We start from the raw sequence: 17,868 nt of genomic DNA on the forward strand, positions 1-17,868 counted from the left end.
CTGCTGAAACTAAAGCCAGTCTTGCTTAACTAGATTGCCATGCAATGAAACATTTTTGTCTGTATGTGTATGATCAGCTGGGTGGTTGTCTTTTAAAATATATCATCTAAACATATAATTTAAATGTCTGTCTAATCCTGTTCATATGACAAGGCTATTCATCAGCTGTGAAATGAATGATATTGAAATTGTTGGTTAAAGGCAGAAAGAAAATCAAAAGCTAATGTTAGCAATCCTGGTGACTTTTATTTTGAATGTGAGGTATCTTAAGGGTGTGAATGAGAATGAAAATGAAAACAGGTTTTTGAGTATCTTGTGATGAATGGGAAGGTCAGTGGTCAACGTAATTGTACTTCAGGAAATGTAATTTTTAACACCTAGTGCTCCTGGCAAAGTCGTGGTGATGTTTTAAGAATAATTTTTTTCTCATTCTCCAGTGTAATTCTTCTTTGTAATTCAACTTTTAAATTGCAGATTCCTAGAAAGTCTAAATTGGCTGTTCACAGAAATATCAGAGATGACGAAGGCTTTATTATCCGGCATTTTGCAGGAGCAGTATGCTATGAGACAGTAAGTTTACTTTTGCAAAACTATTTCTGTTATGCTTTGTAGTACTTTTGTATTTTTCAGTTAAATAATAAAATTCCATTTCACAGAAGAGAAATTCAAAAGTTAATATGTCTTAGATTTGAAATTAATTTTGTATGTGGCAGAATTGATCGTAACTTCTCAAATTGCAGTCTGACAGAATACGTGAAGTTGCCATCCTCAAAATACAGATACATACAAAATCATTGAAACACCTGAAGCCAATATCTAAACTCTTACTTTAAAAAAACAGTTTTTAGGATAAAGTGAAGATCCATAATGGTTTTATTGTTCTGGTCAGTAACGCCAGTGTGTAAGAACAAAGCCACTTCCAAAAATGTTTTTTTTTGTCATTTAAAAATTCATACTTCTTATGTACTTCAAAGCACTCCAAGAATTATAATGATTGCTGTGCTGTTAGAAACAGGCTCATCCTGTACGTCATTTTACAGATAAGTCTGTGTGTTACCTACCTCATTTTTCTGAGGTCACTCAGTGAGTCAGTGTCAAAATAATCAATAAAATTGGAACACATTTTTCCAGGTGCTCTATATTTAACTGTGTATCTCATCATGATATGTTAATAATATCCTAGAGTGTCTTCAGGAACAGAGAAGCCAGATACGAGCACATAAGCTGTGCTGTCAGAGTGAATCAGATATGAGGTAGCTTTGGTCCAGAAGCTGTGCTAATGTGCTTGACTTAATTTATTCCCTTCCCCAGAGGAACTTTCTTAGCCTGGGCCTTAAAACTTTTGGACTATAGCTACCTTGTACCTCACCTATTATTTGTTTCTCTTTCTCAGTGCATTTGAGCCAATTCTCACAATCTGATTTGTGGTGGGGACACTCAGCTGGCTGCATTCAGAGTCCAATCTGGTGTTTTCATAGTCCAAGGAAATTTTGGAGGCCTATGTTTTTTGATTTTCATCCCTGTTAAATCCTTTCATGTGATACCTGACAAATTCATATTTTCTTCAAATTAGCCGTGGCCTCTTCTGTTCATAATTACCAGAGTAACTATTGCTCCAAAAGCTATTTAGAATTCTGTTAGTGTGGAATTGCATACTAGTGTCTTGATCTCAGAATGTCTGTGTAACAGTGTTTTTAACTTCTAAAATTAGGTAAGCCAATTCAAAATAAACATGAGGGGTAAGGTTGGCAGGAAAAGACAATATCTTTTATTAAATCAACTGTTCTTAAATAAGCGTAGTACTACTAAAATACCCATTTTTCATTTCACTTTCTAAATTGTGTAAATGCACCAATTAAAGTGTGCATGCTAATCCTCATTTCACAACAGATCTTAAGTGATATTACAAGCAGTGAAGAATTAAGCTTCTCACAACTCCCAAGTAATGATGTGCTGAGTGCTGGAAATGGAAACAAGGAGGGTAATCATTGACAAAAACACAACTCCTCTCTTAAAAGGCACTAAACCTTACCTTGGGTTTCATGATTCCAACAACATCTTTCAAATTTAAGAATATGTATTTTCCCTCTGCCATTAGTGTTTTGTGTGTCCAGTTGAAAGTTGTTTGAACTAATGTATGAATACTTACCCCACATATTCTTGCTGATTTTTGAATTATGTATGTAACTAGTTTCTTTTAGTTTTCTTTAAAATCTAGTAACTGGGGCAGTGAAGCAAATGTGCTGTTATTTCTTGGGTTGTCTTTTCAGATGCAATTTGTGGAAAAAAACAACGATGCTTTGCACATGTCCCTTGAATCTCTTATATGTGAATCCAAGGACAAGTTTGTTCGACAGCTGTTTGAATCTAACACTAACAACAACAAGGATCCCAAACAAAAAGCTGGGAAACTTAGTTTCATCAGTGTAGGAAACAAATTCAAGGTAACAGTGTAGCAAATGATCTTGTAGTATTTGCTAGTTTTAAGTTAACTGACATAAACAGAACCTAAGGTTGGGAGAACTAGTGGTAACTTGAGATTCAGATAAAGAAAATTCTGTTAAATAGATGTTTTTTTTTATTGAATTATAAAAAAAGTATATTCGAGCTACATGCTATGCATTTCTGTCAGAAAGATGTTTCATAATAGTCCTTACAGAGATTATACAGTAGTTTTTCAGTGAGAATTTTGCGAATCCACAAAGAATAACTCAAATCTTGAGATCTAAATTTAGCAGTTCTAAATGTGAGAAAAGGTATTCTTTCCACTTTTAATTGTGCATTCTAGAAGATATATTGATTGGCTACAGTTTGCCATTCTCAAAATCTAATACCTAACCTAACTACTGTTTTTCCTCTTGTAAGCATAAAGGCAGTTATGGCTTTCACAGAAGGATGTTCATTGTGCTGAATGTTTCCTTTCTCAATACCTGAATCTGATGCTTCTCCTCATTTTCTCCTTTCTTCTGCTTGTTGCAAAGCTGACCTTCAAACCTTGTCTTCTCCAAATGTTTTCTGCATCATTTTCTCATTCAGCAGTTTTATTTTAGCTGGGCTATTCCAGCTCAGGATGGCTAGAAAGAGAACTGTAGGGGAATTGAGAGATGAAAAGCAGGCACAAGCATGGGCTGCAGGTAAATTTTTCAGTCTCATGGATTTACTGTTGGTAGAGCTGCTGCAATTTCAGCAAGAGCTCTTCTCAACACATCTGGGCCAGATCCAATGAAGGATTTGTATCCTTTCAAGTCAAGTGCTGCACTGTTTTTGGTATGCTACCTTATCTAGAGCACCTAAACCCCTGCATCATGTTCCTCCTAACTTCTTGCACAGTCTGTGGGGACAGCAGATCTTAGACAATCCAAAATTTCCTCTGAAGTGGGGCACTACTCACTGTATGCAGAGGAGCATTTCTTCTCCATGTCAAGTTTAAGTGCTGAATTAGGATGGCAAGATAAATTCCTACTTGCATAATTGTATCTTGTGGCTACTGTTTAGAACTGTTTTCTAATAATGCAGGGGTTGAAGAATGGGAAGTATATGATAGCAGCACTTGTTTTTTCCATAGAAACAGTATTCTCCTTAAGGTCTATACTATATTCAGTGTTTTATGTCTGTTGTATTTCCTGTAGCACCAAGTTATTGGTCACTCTGTCAAAGAGAAATCTCTTTAGATCCTTCTGCAAATGGGTTGCTATGTAGCCAGAAGTAAAATTTTTCATGGGGCCAGGAAGAGTAGTAGCCAGAGGCAGAGCCTGACTTGTAGTGGGTTTCGGTATTTAACTGGGAATTGGACAGCCTGCTCTCTTGAGTTTTGCTCGGATGATTATTTCATCCTCCTTTTTATTATATAGTGGTTGTAGAATTAGACTGTAGCAATTGCTTAATATAAAATATGTGATCAGAATGCAGACTAAAAAATGGAATTACATAAAGATAAGCCATTTCCTGAGCAAATCCCACACCATGAGTCTTTTGTGGTTGAAGCTATGATCTGTTGTTTTTTATTACTGAATTTTCAAAATGAAACCAATTGTGGTTTCTTTGACATAGTTTCCACTTTCTTACATCTGGGTTTACAGTTCCTCTTGGATTTAGCACCCCACATGCAGTAGATGTAGACATGTGAATGATACTGTAGTCCAAGGAGGGCTGAAATGAAAAGGGAGACTTTTTTTAAGTTAAGCAGCAATTGAGTGGGGAACTTTTTGGATTGCCTTTTGGACTTTGCATGTTCACCTCTTCACTTCGAACATGACTGAAGTCCTCTTTGGATCTGGCCCATCAATCTATAATTCTTTTAATGTTTTCAAGTTTCATGGCATTTTGAATGTATGTGTTACTTCCAGTAATTCATTTAGTGTTACCTTCCCAGACACAACATGTGCTGCTGATGAACACTAATAGCCTTGAAAATTTCACTATTTCACTTCAGATGAAATCAAAATGAGTTTTGTTATCTTCTTAGATATTTCATCCCTTTAAGAATAAGAATTTTTATTTACCACTATGTCAGTCTGTCTCAAATTCTTCTAATTACATAAATTATTAGATGATGTTGCAGAGACTTCTCTTTATGAGATCCTTCACACATCCCTTCCTTATAAGTAATTAAAATTCTCATGAATCATTTGAGGGAATAATGATTAATTAGTTAATCAGATCTACTCAAGAATTTTGGGGGTGATTTTATCTTACTGTGGTAATGATGGATTAAATCTTGATAATTCAAAGAGCAGTAGTTTTAGCAGAATGTTTTATTCATATGGTCATTTAATTAGTGAAATTTACCTAAGAATGACTTTGGCTTATTTCTTGTCAAATCAGAGTATAAGGAAGGGGTATTTTGCCTCTAGCAGAAATGTGAGGGTGTTTTGATGGAAATCAGGCTGTCCCTTTCAAAATTAAGTATTTTTAATTCAAGAAAACATGAAGATTATATTCAAGTAGAAATATAAACAGTATATGTAAGTGAGAACTGAGCAGGAGGTTATTAGTGTTTGTCATGCCTCTTGTGGCACTCCTCTTTTTCTAACCATGATACTTTAAATCAATTTTATCCACTGGAAGGATGACTGGCAGCTGTAGGGTGATGCTTATTGCCCATACAAATCTGGTTTCCTGATTTCAAGGTAATTGAAAGGTCTGGTTAAAAATATCAGTCAAAAGTCAGATCCTTTCAATTTTGGTTCCAGTATGGAAAATGAGGAATATGTTAGGGCATACAGAATTTTGTCTTGCTTCAGTCTATGTATATTTAAAGCTTGCTGGTAAACTAGAAAGGCTGGCACAGCAGAAATCAATGGGGTGAAGCAGACACATCTGTAAAGTAAAAGTATAGATGTTTTCCTGATGTGGTTCTGGAATATTTTAAGTCCCTAACAGTTACATTCAATAGCAACTATAACTTGTTTTCCCTGGTAGTGTTAAGTCACTGGAAATCCTGTAGACTTGCCCCCAAATAATTATATGACTGTGGTCTTTTATCATGATCATATGTTTAAATAAAGCTTTGGTAAATGTGGTTTTAAAATTATAATTTGTCATCAACAGTATTAAAAATTTGGAAGTTTGGAATTAAGAATATATTATGCAGGTTCATTCACATAAATGTTGACTTAACTTCAAAAAAACCCAAGAAAACTTTGAACATACCTGCTTTTTATGTTAATTACTTAACATACAAATCTATGCTTGTTATAGATTGAATTTGCGCTTCAGTAAATTTTCAATCTGTTTTTCTTTTAATTATTGCTGATCAGTCTCATTTTCTTTATAATTGTATTGTATAGGCATTATTTCCTTTAATTTCCCACATGGGCTTGTACTTGTTTTTATAACTATCCTGTAGTAAGTAACTAGTCCATACAGTATTGTTGCACAGTTAAAACACAATCAATTCCTGCAAGACCATTCATGTACTCTTGCATGATTTTGTCTGTTAAAATTTGTGAATGTTTATCAGTTCTGTCTGATACACTAACACTGAACATGCATGCAGTAATGCTGTACCACTGTTCTGTGTGCATGTTTCCATAATTGTTGTAGTAAGCTTCTTGAAATACCTATTTTCTTTTACAGACACAGTTAAATTTGCTTCTTGAGAAGCTTCACAGTACTGTAAGTATATATGCAGATACAGGCTAATAATTTTCTGAAATATGTCATAATAGATTATCTAAACAACATGGCTTACAATAAATGTGATAAGTAATTGCTTTAGCATTTGACATTATATGGCACTTCTGAAACATATTCCTGTGCTGGTGATGTTTATTGAGTTACTTATCCCTCTTCCCTCCCCCTCCTCCCCTCTTCACCCACTCTCCCTCTCCCCCTTTAAAAAAGTTGTAGAATGAAAGTTACACAATTTGGGTAAACAGTATGAAATCTGTGTGGGCTGCAGTCTCCTTTTTTGTCACTTACTTCCTTCTATTCACTGCTTATCATTAATGACTAATTTGCAGAAGATTTAGAGATGTTATGTAGAAGTAAGGCAATGATAATTTACTATTAATTAACTGTTTTCAGATTCACTAAAGTCATTAAAAATAAAGTGTTTCATTTCACCTTTGTGATAGGTTGTAAATGCACATATGGTCAAAAAACCAGATTCCCATAGTGAGTATTTGCAAATTTAGCAGATGTAATTTGAGAGTTTGTGGAATGCAGTTCAACATGCACATTTTTTTTAGAATTTGGAGTTGTAGGAACACATTCTTCTTGCTCTTGATTGCATATTCTAATAAATTTTAGATAGAAAGTTATGCCCTGCCAAAAAAACAAAAGGGGGGGGGGGGAACATGGGAAACGAATTAGTAATGGAGCGTAGTTGAAACTAAGATTTTACTGTACTCATGAGGCTGGTCTGAAAGAAAGATGATCTCTTTAACACAGAACACTCTGTAACTGAGACCCAGTCCAGGAAAAAAAGTATGTGGCCAGGCTTGCTGTACTCTGAATTTAGCTAACCTGCAACTGCGGGTGTATTTTTAATACAAGCTCCCTTGGCAAGTGCTGTCTCTCAGCTGAAAGATGGAAAAAGAGAGAAGAAACTGCAAACCAGGAGTAATGTTATGTTTTCTAAGTGCCAATTTAAATTTTAATATATAAGTTACCATTAACACCCATCTATTGCAAGAAAATCTGAATAATTGGACGGTGTTTTGGAAAAATGTCATCCTTAATGAATATGAAATGATCAGACAAAGCAGTGGTCAAAACTGTAGAGGTAGCACACATGGTGCTAAAAGAGGAGCAGACTAGAACAACATGAAGGGACAGAGAAGCCATGCCAAAAGAAATTATAAAAAATAAAAATTAGGAGAAAGGAAGGTCAGGTTCATCTGGCATGATTCCAGTGTCAGGGGGCTGGCAGGATGTTCACTAATGTGAACTCGGGAAGACTGAGGCATTTAGGTTTTGTGCCTGTAGAAGGTAATGAGGGTAGTGGAATCTAGACTGTTAAATTGTAATTAGATTGTATTTATGTTAAGAAGAACAGTTGAGTGATAACTCTAAAGTTGAGGGTCCAATTAATAGCCTGAGCACTGAGATCAGTTACATCAAGACCATTGCTAGGGTGCAAAACTGATATATGAGAGAAAAAGTATGCCAGCAATTCTCTATTAAAATACTATTATTTTGTATCTTCCCCCACCCATAATTCTTTGATGAATTGTTATTTCAAAAGGTTTAAAATGTGTAGATTCTTAAATTCTTGTTTTGGTAATAGGGGTCTAGCTTTATTCGCTGTATCAAACCTAATTTAAAGATGACAAATCACCATTTTGAAGGAGGACAGATTCTTTCTCAGCTTCAGTGTTCAGGTAATGTTTTTCTTCTGTTTATTACTTTGAGTATTATAGATTGACCTAAGTTTGAAATATGTGAGATGGAAGCAATAATTTCCTAGTTTGAACAGTTGCTTTCTTGAAGGTAGCTTATTTATGTCTTATGAACAGTTATTTAGATTCTTGGTAACTTTAGTTCTTAGTAAGTTAGCTCTCAGTCAATAGAGCCCTAGAAATAATTCATCTGAACAGCCATAAGGTCTCTTCTTCACAAGAAGAGTTGATGTAATTTCCATTGATTTCTTTTCCATTGATTATAATGAGAGTTTAGCCACAAAGTGCCTGTGTAAGAAGCCATATAGCCATATATTGGTACATAAATTTAGATTTCCCAAGGCGGAATTGAATCCTTTCTGTTTGCGTTGCCCACAAAGTCAACAGGGCAGCAATATAGTCCAGAACAATCGAATCCCTTTCAATTACTGTGGCAGGTGAAGTGTTAGAAACATGTGTGCATTTAGGGGCAGTGAGTTATAACTGAAATACCTAATAATTGAAACATACCTGTTTTCTTTGATCTATTAAATATTATGATAGAGTTGAATAGTACTATTTTTTTCTGCTTTTCTGTATTTTTGTACTTAATTTTTGTGCTTAATGTTTTTTCTTTTTGAAGTCAAGATACTTCCAGGTTTTGCAGCTGATGGTTTGATGAACCCACATGTTTAATGTGTCATGTTATCGTCACAAAAGCTTAACAGTTTTTCAGCAATTTGAATTACATTAACATCCCTAGTAGTAGGTTTCTGCAAGTTAACAGCATTAAAATTATATCTTAGCAGCTGATACCTAGCAGTGCAAGCACACTAAAGCAAGCACTGCATATGTATTTGATGTTGCATTTGCACCACATCTCACAAATATCATTGACATGATGGAAAGAAAAGCCTGGTTTGTCATTGTTTGCTTGTTTTTAATTTTATTTTAAAAAGAAAAATGTCAATTCTGCTAAAAAGAAAAAAATATTTAGGAGTAATATTAGGTTGGGTGTTACTTACCTCTCCAATAGGAAGAAGATCATATGGGCTTTTCTTATCTGTTCAGTATTACCTTTTGTGAATGATTACATGATCAAGAAATATTAGAGTCTGGATCAAGTCCCGTCTGAACTTTGTGATTTAATCTCAGAGCAATGTCTTTGAGGCTTACATCATAAACTATTGGTTATAATAAAAATTACTGCTTCCTTTGGATTTTACTGATAGCAGCTTTTGCACATGTATTTCTGTGAATTTAGGAATGGTGTCCGTTCTGGATTTGATGCAAGGTGGTTTCCCATCACGAGCTTCATTTCATGAACTATATAATATGTACAAGAAATACTTGCCTGAAAAATTGGCTCGACTGGATCCTAGGCTGTTTTGCAAGGTAAGAAACAAATTCTTCACCTGTAATATCCAGGACAGAAAATGTATTGGGAGAGGGTGAGGAGTTGTGGTTTTGAAAGAGGCAGAATATAATCCTGACTATTTTTGATGTTTCAGGCACTGTTTAAAGCCTTGGGACTGAATGAAAATGATTACAAATTTGGGCTAACCAAGGTGTTTTTTAGACCTGGCAAGGTAATGTTTCTTTTGGACTTCATGAATATATGAATATGGTTGGAAAGGACCTCTGAAGGTGACATTGCTCACTGCGTTGCTAAAAGTGTGGCCAACTTATATAAGGTTGCCCAAGGTTTTTTTGTAAATAATGTTCATTTTCTATGAAAAAGGCCAGTATTAATACTGATATAGTTTGTTTCATAGTCTTGTTGCTAATGCTGCTCAATTCCTAATACAATGTTTGTATTCCCAGATGTTCTACCAGTCACTTAAGACTTATGTTGACTATTAAAAAGAGCTAGTCAGAGCAAAGAAAAAGTATTTTCCAGTAAAAGCTATTCATAGCTGAAAACTCTTGCTGTGATTTTGAGCATTGCTGTTGCTATGCAGAGAAAGATGAAGTAGGGAGCTGTTGTGACTGGAAAGGAAAATTATTGTAGTCCCAGAAGAATGTTCTTCTTGCCATAATAAGAGAGAAGTAATAGTGCAAGATTTTCAGAAAAGGTTGCCTGTAGTTGGATTCTTATACAAAGGTTGAAAATTGAGAAGTGCTTTCAGGGTTTTATTTTTTCCCAGATACAGAATTATCAAAGTTGTGGAAGGCCAGAGCAAGTATTCAGGATATAGAGAGAATTGTGGCAAGAAATATTTTTAGTGGTTAATGAATGGTTGGATTATTTAAAATGCAGTGTTGCATATCAATTAAACAAAAAAAACCTGTAAGTCATTTCTGTTATCATTAAAGAATAAACCGATGCCAGATGTCCCTGCTTACTTGAAGTGATTGAAACTGATATAATGATTGCATACACTCAACATGTTCTTAAATAATAATGTTTAATTCTCTCTGTTCTCCTGCTCTGTAAAACTTCTTTTTTTTCTTTTTTTTTTTTATTCTTTAGTTTGCAGAGTTTGATCAGATAATGAAGTCTGATCCGGATCACTTAGCAGAACTTGTGAAACGAGTGAATCGCTGGCTCATTTGCAGTCGTTGGAAGAAAGTTCAATGGTGTTCTCTGTCAGTGATTAAATGTGCGTATTTCACGTTTTATTAAATCAAAATGTTAAAAATATAGCTAAGCAATTATTATCACCTTGAAATGTGGCCAAGGACAGGTAAGCAGATGGTTACATGCTAAACTTTGAGCAATTGATTTCAAGGTTGGTGAGATTTTTTTGTTATTATTTTATAAATGCTTTATGTTAGGTACATACAGTAGGACTTAGAGCAGGGTTTTTTCAAAGTGGGACATCCAGCCCACCAGCAATCTCCTGAGTCCAGTCTGCTTCAGTGCTTGCTGAAGCCTGGGCAATTGCACAGAAATAACTATCTATCACAGGTCTTGCAGGGGAGAGACTTCTGCATCAGCAGGAAAGAACAGTAGTTCAACTCTCGGCTAACATGGAGTCATGTAGTTCTGGGAAGTGCCTGCACAGAGGTTGTCATCTCCAGACAGAAACTGCATGTTTGAAAGCACTGACCTGAATTATGGGGCAAACATTCTCTGCTCCAGCAATTACTGGTGATGAGCAAATAAGTGCCTATCACTATTGACACACAGTTCCTAAGTGCTCAGCCTTCCCAGTTTACTGTGCAGAGTAGGAATGAGGTGGTGTGGAACTGGTGCTTGTGGGGTGCTTCAATAAAGCTGTCTGGGAGGTGGGGTAAGGTCTGATGCAGGGTGTCAGGGATCTATATAATAACAAGGAGGGTGGGGAGTATACATTAATACAGGGAAGAAAAGCATAAAGGCCTCATGCCTTATGGCTGTGTGTTTGGGCCAGCACAGTTGTGACATCTGACATCTGTATCCATCACTGATTGGATATTATTTGTTGCTATTTATACCAGGGCAAATAGAAATGATAAGTTATTTTCATATAAGTTTCAGATATCAGAAATTGTAACACTAAGATAATTTTTGACCTAGAAATTTATGCCATTTAGTCAGAAAGATAGGACAGAAAGTCTGTCACTGTGTTCAAATAGTAGCAACCCAGGAATATAATGTACTGTTATGATGTACCTTTCTTTTTTTTTTAGTGTTTTATAGGAAATTAGAAGCTAATTTTATATCCAGAATAAACCTGAAATAGGTACACAAAAAGTATAATGCAACTTTATGATCACCTAAGTCCAGTAGTTAAAAACCACTGTGTTCACAAAACATGCTCAGCTGATAACAAAAGGCAGCGTTGATCTTTGGGCATCTATGCTTCATCTAGTACACATGTAAAAACTTTATTGTTGCACTTCTGAGCTACTTGGCACACATGCTAGTACCTGTACCTTGACATTATTCTCTTTAACTGCTCTCCTGGTCCCAGCTGTGTGCGTTTTTAGATTAAGACACTATTGGAAAAACAGCTGGAGGTTTTGGTTTGTGTTCTTTTATTTCAGTATTGCAGAGAAATGCTCAGCAAAGTTGCGAGCACTTTATTATCTCTAGCAGGTATGGCTAATTGATTACCCTTCAGCACAGTACATAGACTTTATGTTGAGCCCTTCCTGCTTGCTAGGTCCAGTGACTTTTCACTGAGGTTACTGATGTCTGTGAATCTGGAAGGGGGTGTCTGTGTGTGTGCAGCGTGCGTGCAAGTGTTCATGGGCTGAATTCTTCCTGTTTGTTTTGGGTGGGAGTCCCCATGCCTTGCTAAAGATTGTGAATTCTGTTGTCTGCTCTGTCCTAAGTATTACGGTACAGACCTAGCTCTCAAGCGCATGTTGTATGCATAGTTTTGAGCCATCGAGTGTGAGCAATATAGGAGTTGTGTTAAATTGTAGAAGCCATTGAGTCTCAGTATGTTTTGTCTGTTTACAGTAAAAAATAAGATAAAATATCGAGCCGGTGCCTGCATTAAGATACAAAAGACTATTCGTATGTGGCTGTGCAAGCGAAAACACAAACCACGGTAAGAGAATGTTCCTTGGTTGAAGAAAATGGATTCTTAATAATATTTTCTTGTGAATGTAAAGAGGTTTACTATGCTTAACTAAATATATATGAATTCCTAGAATGATGCTAAGTATGACTGAGAGATTCTAGGAGGTTCTGTGTTCCTCTTCTCTTTCAAAAGGTGTGTAGACTAAATCCAAACCTCCTAAGAGACATTTGTTCATAAAGTCCTTCAGTGATAGCCTAGTTATTAGAAATCTTTAGTTAAGCCTCTCTAAATGAAACTTAAGCTCATTAATTTTTGTCCTTTTCCCATTCACACCTTCCTTTATAGGCCCCCTTTCTTTTTCATCTTAAAAATAATTATGTGTTCTGTCTCTTGAAATTAAATATTTCCATTAGCTTAAATGTGACTGCATGGAATACTCGCAGAAAAAGCACTTCAGTCATTATATTCTGCTGACATCTTTTTGTTCTTTGATAGAGATCCAACTCTCTAGTCTTATAAAATGTCTTCTTTTGCAAACTTTGATAAGCATGTTTCATTTTGCACCTTTACATTTCTGACCATGGCCCTGTATTTTTAAGCTGTTCTGTACTCGTCTTGAACGATTTGATTTAGTTTCTACTTTTTGCGTCTTGTTTTCCTGAATCACAGTTCTGTGATTTCTTTCTAGGAAGACGTTTCTGCAGTGTTGTAACATGTATGTGTGGCCTTCAGTATTGGTTCTTAAAAAGAGCTCCAAGTTTTCCTGGACTCTTCCCCAAACTTCTCCCTCTAGCCTCTGCACCCATGGTGCTAATGACTAGGTTCATGTAGTTAAGTTTTATCTGATGCAGTCCCATTATTTGAATAAGTGGAACAACTCAACCTTTATTCATTCAGTCAAAATCCTCTAGTGGATACTAATGATTTGTTATTGAAAAAGCATCCCAAACCAACAAACAAAAAAACCCAACCCCTCATGAAATCTCAAAAAACCTGTCTTTTTCCACTTTGAGTTGCTGTCTGCTAATCAGTTTTAAATATTGTTCTCAAAAGTCTCTGTTGCTTGATTACTTCATGTGGTAACTTTTGAATTTCAAAAAAAGAGAGTGGGTTTTATCAGAAGGCATAACATGTATCCCCTATCTACCTCTTTAATGTGATTACTGGAACCTTAAAATTATATAACCTTGTAAAAACATCTCAAGATACAAATAAACTGTCTTACCTTCCCAGCATTGATGGTCTGATAAAAGTGCGTACACTGAAGAAGAGACTTGATAAATTTAATGAAGTAGTAAGTGTTCTGAAGGAGGGTAAGGCAGAGACAAGCAAGCAGGTCAAGGAGCTGGAGTATTCTATTGATGCATCAATGACCAAAATTAAGGTATGATAATAAACAGATAAATAGTTTCTTATTACTGGAATCTTTTTTAAAAAATAGATTAATTTGAAGACCAATGTATTTTTCTTAATAGAAAAGACATTTTAATATAGAGGTCTTAATTTTAGAGGCACTTGGTAAATCCTCTTTAAAATTACCTGTGAATGTAACGGAAGTGAGTCCTGAATCTGGGTGCATACATTTAGACTTTGATAATATTATCTGTGTTTCAAAATTGGCACTAGGAAATGTAAAGCAAAAATGCATGTTGATATTATGAGAAAAGTGTTGTTGATAATTTGCTTGTTGCTTTTATTATTGGAATAATTCTTATTAACTATGTTTTAAATGAACCGGGACTGAAACCTGGAAGCATTTATCACAGAATGAAGAGATTTATATTCCACTTATGAGTTTTCTTCAGACTTGACAGTAAAGAGAATTCAGCTTGCTGATAATGCTTCAGGATCTATAGTTCTCAGTTTCTTACCACAAAAGCACACAGACAAAATGAGAGCATGCTGGGGTTTGCAAATGTTAGAAACTGATGTGTTACATTTCTGTTTCATGCAAAATTATAGCTTTCCTAGTGTACCATATTAAGATTTTCTTGTTTAAAATCACAGTTGAAAAGATGATAGAGTTAACATGTCAACTTAGAGCTTTCTTAAGGTAATAATTAAGACAAGATAATATGATCATCATCATGATGTACCTTCAGCAAAGGTCAGCAAACATCCCATATTGTAGTTTTAATTGTATACCTTAATGTGAATTGTAAAATTAAATTAAATTGTAGCTATGAATGAGGTTTGCTACACATGTAGCAAAGGTTATTGTTATATTTTCAACCTGCTATTTGCTATTAATAACTTTTTTAAGAAGTTATTCACAGCACAGTCCAATATTTTTTCTGCATGCAAGCACACATAGTAAGAAAAACTATTCTGTGCTATGACATAAAAGGCAAAGCTGTAAATAGCCACTCTAGCAGCTAAGAACATGAAACACAATGCACATAGGAGGCCCTTAGTTTACATTTTAGCATGGTGAGAATTAATTTCTGTTGCTTAAAACTGCATGGTTCAAAAAAAAAGGCATGTTTTAAAGAGAAGTCATGCTTAATTTCAGAGATAAAATGGAGATTAATTTTTATGGTTTTATATGAGAGAGGAGAATAAGGGGAGTAATGGATCTCCAGGATTTCAGGAAGAAAGGGAAAACTAGTGCTCAAGCTCCCTGAACCTAAAGAGCATATATCATTTAATTATACTGCTCCATACTCTCAATTATTTTTTTTTAATATGCATGTTTTAAAAGTGAAGTGCAAATGTATAATAATATAATCCAGTCTTATTATTTTAATTTTGCAGACCACTATAATGACTAGGGAACAGATACAAAAGGAATATGATGCTCTAGTGAGAAGCTCAGAGCAGCTTCTGAGTGCACTGCAAAAGAAGAAGCAGCAAGAGGAGGAAGCAGAGAGGCTACGACGCATCCAGGAAGAAATGGAAAAAGAAAGAAAGAGACGTGAAGAGGAAGAAAAACAACGAAGGAAGGATGAAGAAGAAAGACGTCTGTGAGCATTGAATAAAGTTGCTGGTTATAGAATAAGAAGAAAATAGGAAAGGCATTTTAATGAGGTCATTTTTCACAGTCCTATGCTTAAAGAGTCACTGGGATTGTACTCCTGGTGTGCTATACAGTGTCAAAAAATTTACTTTCCCAGTGATTTATAAGTGTAGTTGTAATAGAGTATGGAAGAAATGATACAATGCAGCTGCAAATACAGATAAACTTAGAAAATTTCTTGACTTTCAATATAGTGTCCTGTCATCAGGACTGTACTGACTTCTGGATTACCTTTCAGTTTTCTGGGAGATGCTTTCCTATCTCTTGTTTACTTGCATCATAATAACATATTTTCATTTCCTCCTTCTCTTTTGTAATAGGAAATCTGAGATTGAGGCAAAGAGGAAACAGGAAGAGGAAGAGAGGAAAAAGAGGGAAGAGGAAGAAAAGCGTATTCAGGTTAATGTTCTAGCTGTGTGGCGATTTGGTTTTGGTTGTGTTTTTTTGGTTTTGTGGGCGTTTTTTGTTTTCTGATTTAAAAAAAATCTTTTTCACAGCTTAGGACCTCCACTGACTCTTAACAGCTGCAGTTTCTATATATGTGTCTAAGAATTGTTTAGCAGCGTTGCTTTAGTAATAAATGTAAAGCACAAATTATGATTAGGGCATCCCAGATCACCTGTTTCTAATTCACATGCAAGTTCTGGTCTTCTGAGTAGAGGAGTGTTTGCTTTGAAAGGGTTTTTAAAGTTATTTTAAAGTTAAAAATGCACAACAATGGAGAACCTTAGTTTAGCCTTCAAAATTTTTGCCAATGTTCCATGTCAGGCAAGTTTGGCACTCCTTAGTAGAAATCATACTTGGACTCCGGGCTGCATCATGTACCAGCTTAACCCTAACCACTTTCAGAATACTCATAATAATGAGAGGATACAGGACTGTCTCCAGTAGCCCCTTTGGCTACTTTCATGTAGAATAAATGCATGCAGTTCAGCCCCTGCTCCTGACACTTGATTCCTGACACTTCTTACTGATCCCATCATGAACTCTCACCCTGAGGCTATTTGGCCCCTTTATGCTTGTGTCCCTGTTGTGTTTGAGATTGCCTGGGTCAACTAGGAAAGCAGTTGTAGAGAGAAAAGAGATCTTTCCTGTAGAGGCAGTTGTAGCAAGCACAGAACTGTGGTCACTGATGTTTACAGACTCTTTTAAGCCTTGACCATGATTAATCAGAAGCAGAACATTTCTGCTGTATCTTTTTAACCCTGGAGTTAGCCTAGCACTGCTTATTCTCCTTGCATCTGCATGCTCTTTTCTCTCCCCTCATTCTGGATAAGCAGTTCACTGGAACTAGCAGAGACATTATAGCTTAACTTTGATGAAAAATTACTCTTTCCTGTATTGTTGGCCCTGCACTTTAACATTGCTACCAGCTTGCAGAAGTTAAACATAAAAAAGAGTAAGCTTCTATTTGGTTAGTCTTTAAATCATTGATTAGAGACCATTGCACCATGCGCCTAGTGCTTTCTGAGAAATTCATAGGATAAGTTTGCATCCAGGGGCAGTTTAAATGAATTAAACTTTGTCCACTGAGAAAGTAAAATGGCCTATGGCCAGAAGGTGTTAAAACTTAGTTTGCTGGCACATAAACTTTATTTATGTTTCTTTGTTTCTGAGATGTGGATATCTGCAATGCACAATGTAATTTACACTTTTACTTGGAAATGCTGTTTGAATACAAAGCAGATAGAAATATCCTACTAGATTACCTTTCTTTTACATTCAGTTATTTACTCATTATCTGTCATTCTGGTGGTTGTTACTATCAGCTAATCTAAAATGGGATTCATGCGGTAAAGTCACTTGTGTTACTACATTGCATTAGTAGTGCAAATTCTCAGTGATGAGTGGGAGGTAGCTTTGTCTTCTTTGTTGGCTTTTGGGCACCAAGAAAGGTACTGATAAGTCTTGAGGTGTATGACTTTCAGAAATATGAATTAGATGACTGCATTTCACTTACTGTGTGTGCAGGACCTTTTGATAAAACGCAATTACAGTTTTACTCTGCAGAGGCAGTGTATCTGTATTGCTTCTGCATTGCTGTAGGTTGGACTTTGACCATTTGCTTAAATTCAAAATCTCAAACAGAGTTTTCCAGTGTTTGATTTGATCCCTTTTCAAAAGGAACCATGGACCAATATGCAAAGCAAAGCCTATTGCAAAGTCCTGTAATACCAACTGCAGAATATTAAGGGAGTATTGTGTTAGTGCCATGGAGGAATAACCATATTGCTGTGTATCACGAGTTTGAGTGAACTTAAAAACTTTTAAACTCTGATATTCATAATAGCTTAATGTTTTTAAATAAGGAATAACTGATTGTCACTATAATTTAAAAACAAAATACAAGTGGTGGACAATAAAACCAAGATGCAATCTGTAGCTGTTTTGTTTTTCTTGGGACTGCTGCTACTTCAGAATGCTGATACTTTTTCAGTTCCATAAATTTGCATGTTTTGGAAGCTATAAATATACCACTTGGCATATTTTTCTAATCATTTGCTAATGTAGCATTTTCATAGAATTGTTTGGGTTGGAAGGGATCTTAAAAATCATTTAATTATTTTGATTT

General features: G+C 35.5%; 1 protein-coding gene across 1 annotated transcript in view; it reads left to right on the plus strand.

The window, feature by feature from the left end:
• Positions 1–17,868, plus strand: part of MYO6 (myosin VI) — a 109,776-nt gene that overhangs the window by 73,763 nt on the left and 18,145 nt on the right. Inside the window, exons 17-27 of the mRNA XM_034060373.1 lie at positions 475–570; positions 2,271–2,444; positions 6,079–6,117; positions 7,733–7,826; positions 9,088–9,218; positions 9,335–9,412; positions 10,297–10,426; positions 12,217–12,307; positions 13,514–13,664; positions 15,035–15,243; positions 15,617–15,695. Of these exons, the coding sequence (XP_033916264.1) occupies positions 475–570; positions 2,271–2,444; positions 6,079–6,117; positions 7,733–7,826; positions 9,088–9,218; positions 9,335–9,412; positions 10,297–10,426; positions 12,217–12,307; positions 13,514–13,664; positions 15,035–15,243; positions 15,617–15,695 (1,272 nt within the window). The remainder of the gene's footprint in view (positions 1–474; positions 571–2,270; positions 2,445–6,078; positions 6,118–7,732; positions 7,827–9,087; positions 9,219–9,334; positions 9,413–10,296; positions 10,427–12,216; positions 12,308–13,513; positions 13,665–15,034; positions 15,244–15,616; positions 15,696–17,868) is intronic.

The sequence above is a fragment of the Melopsittacus undulatus genome, chromosome 3 (genome assembly GCF_012275295.1).
Source record: "Melopsittacus undulatus isolate bMelUnd1 chromosome 3, bMelUnd1.mat.Z, whole genome shotgun sequence".
NCBI classification, from domain to species: Eukaryota; Metazoa; Chordata; class Aves; order Psittaciformes; family Psittaculidae; genus Melopsittacus; species Melopsittacus undulatus.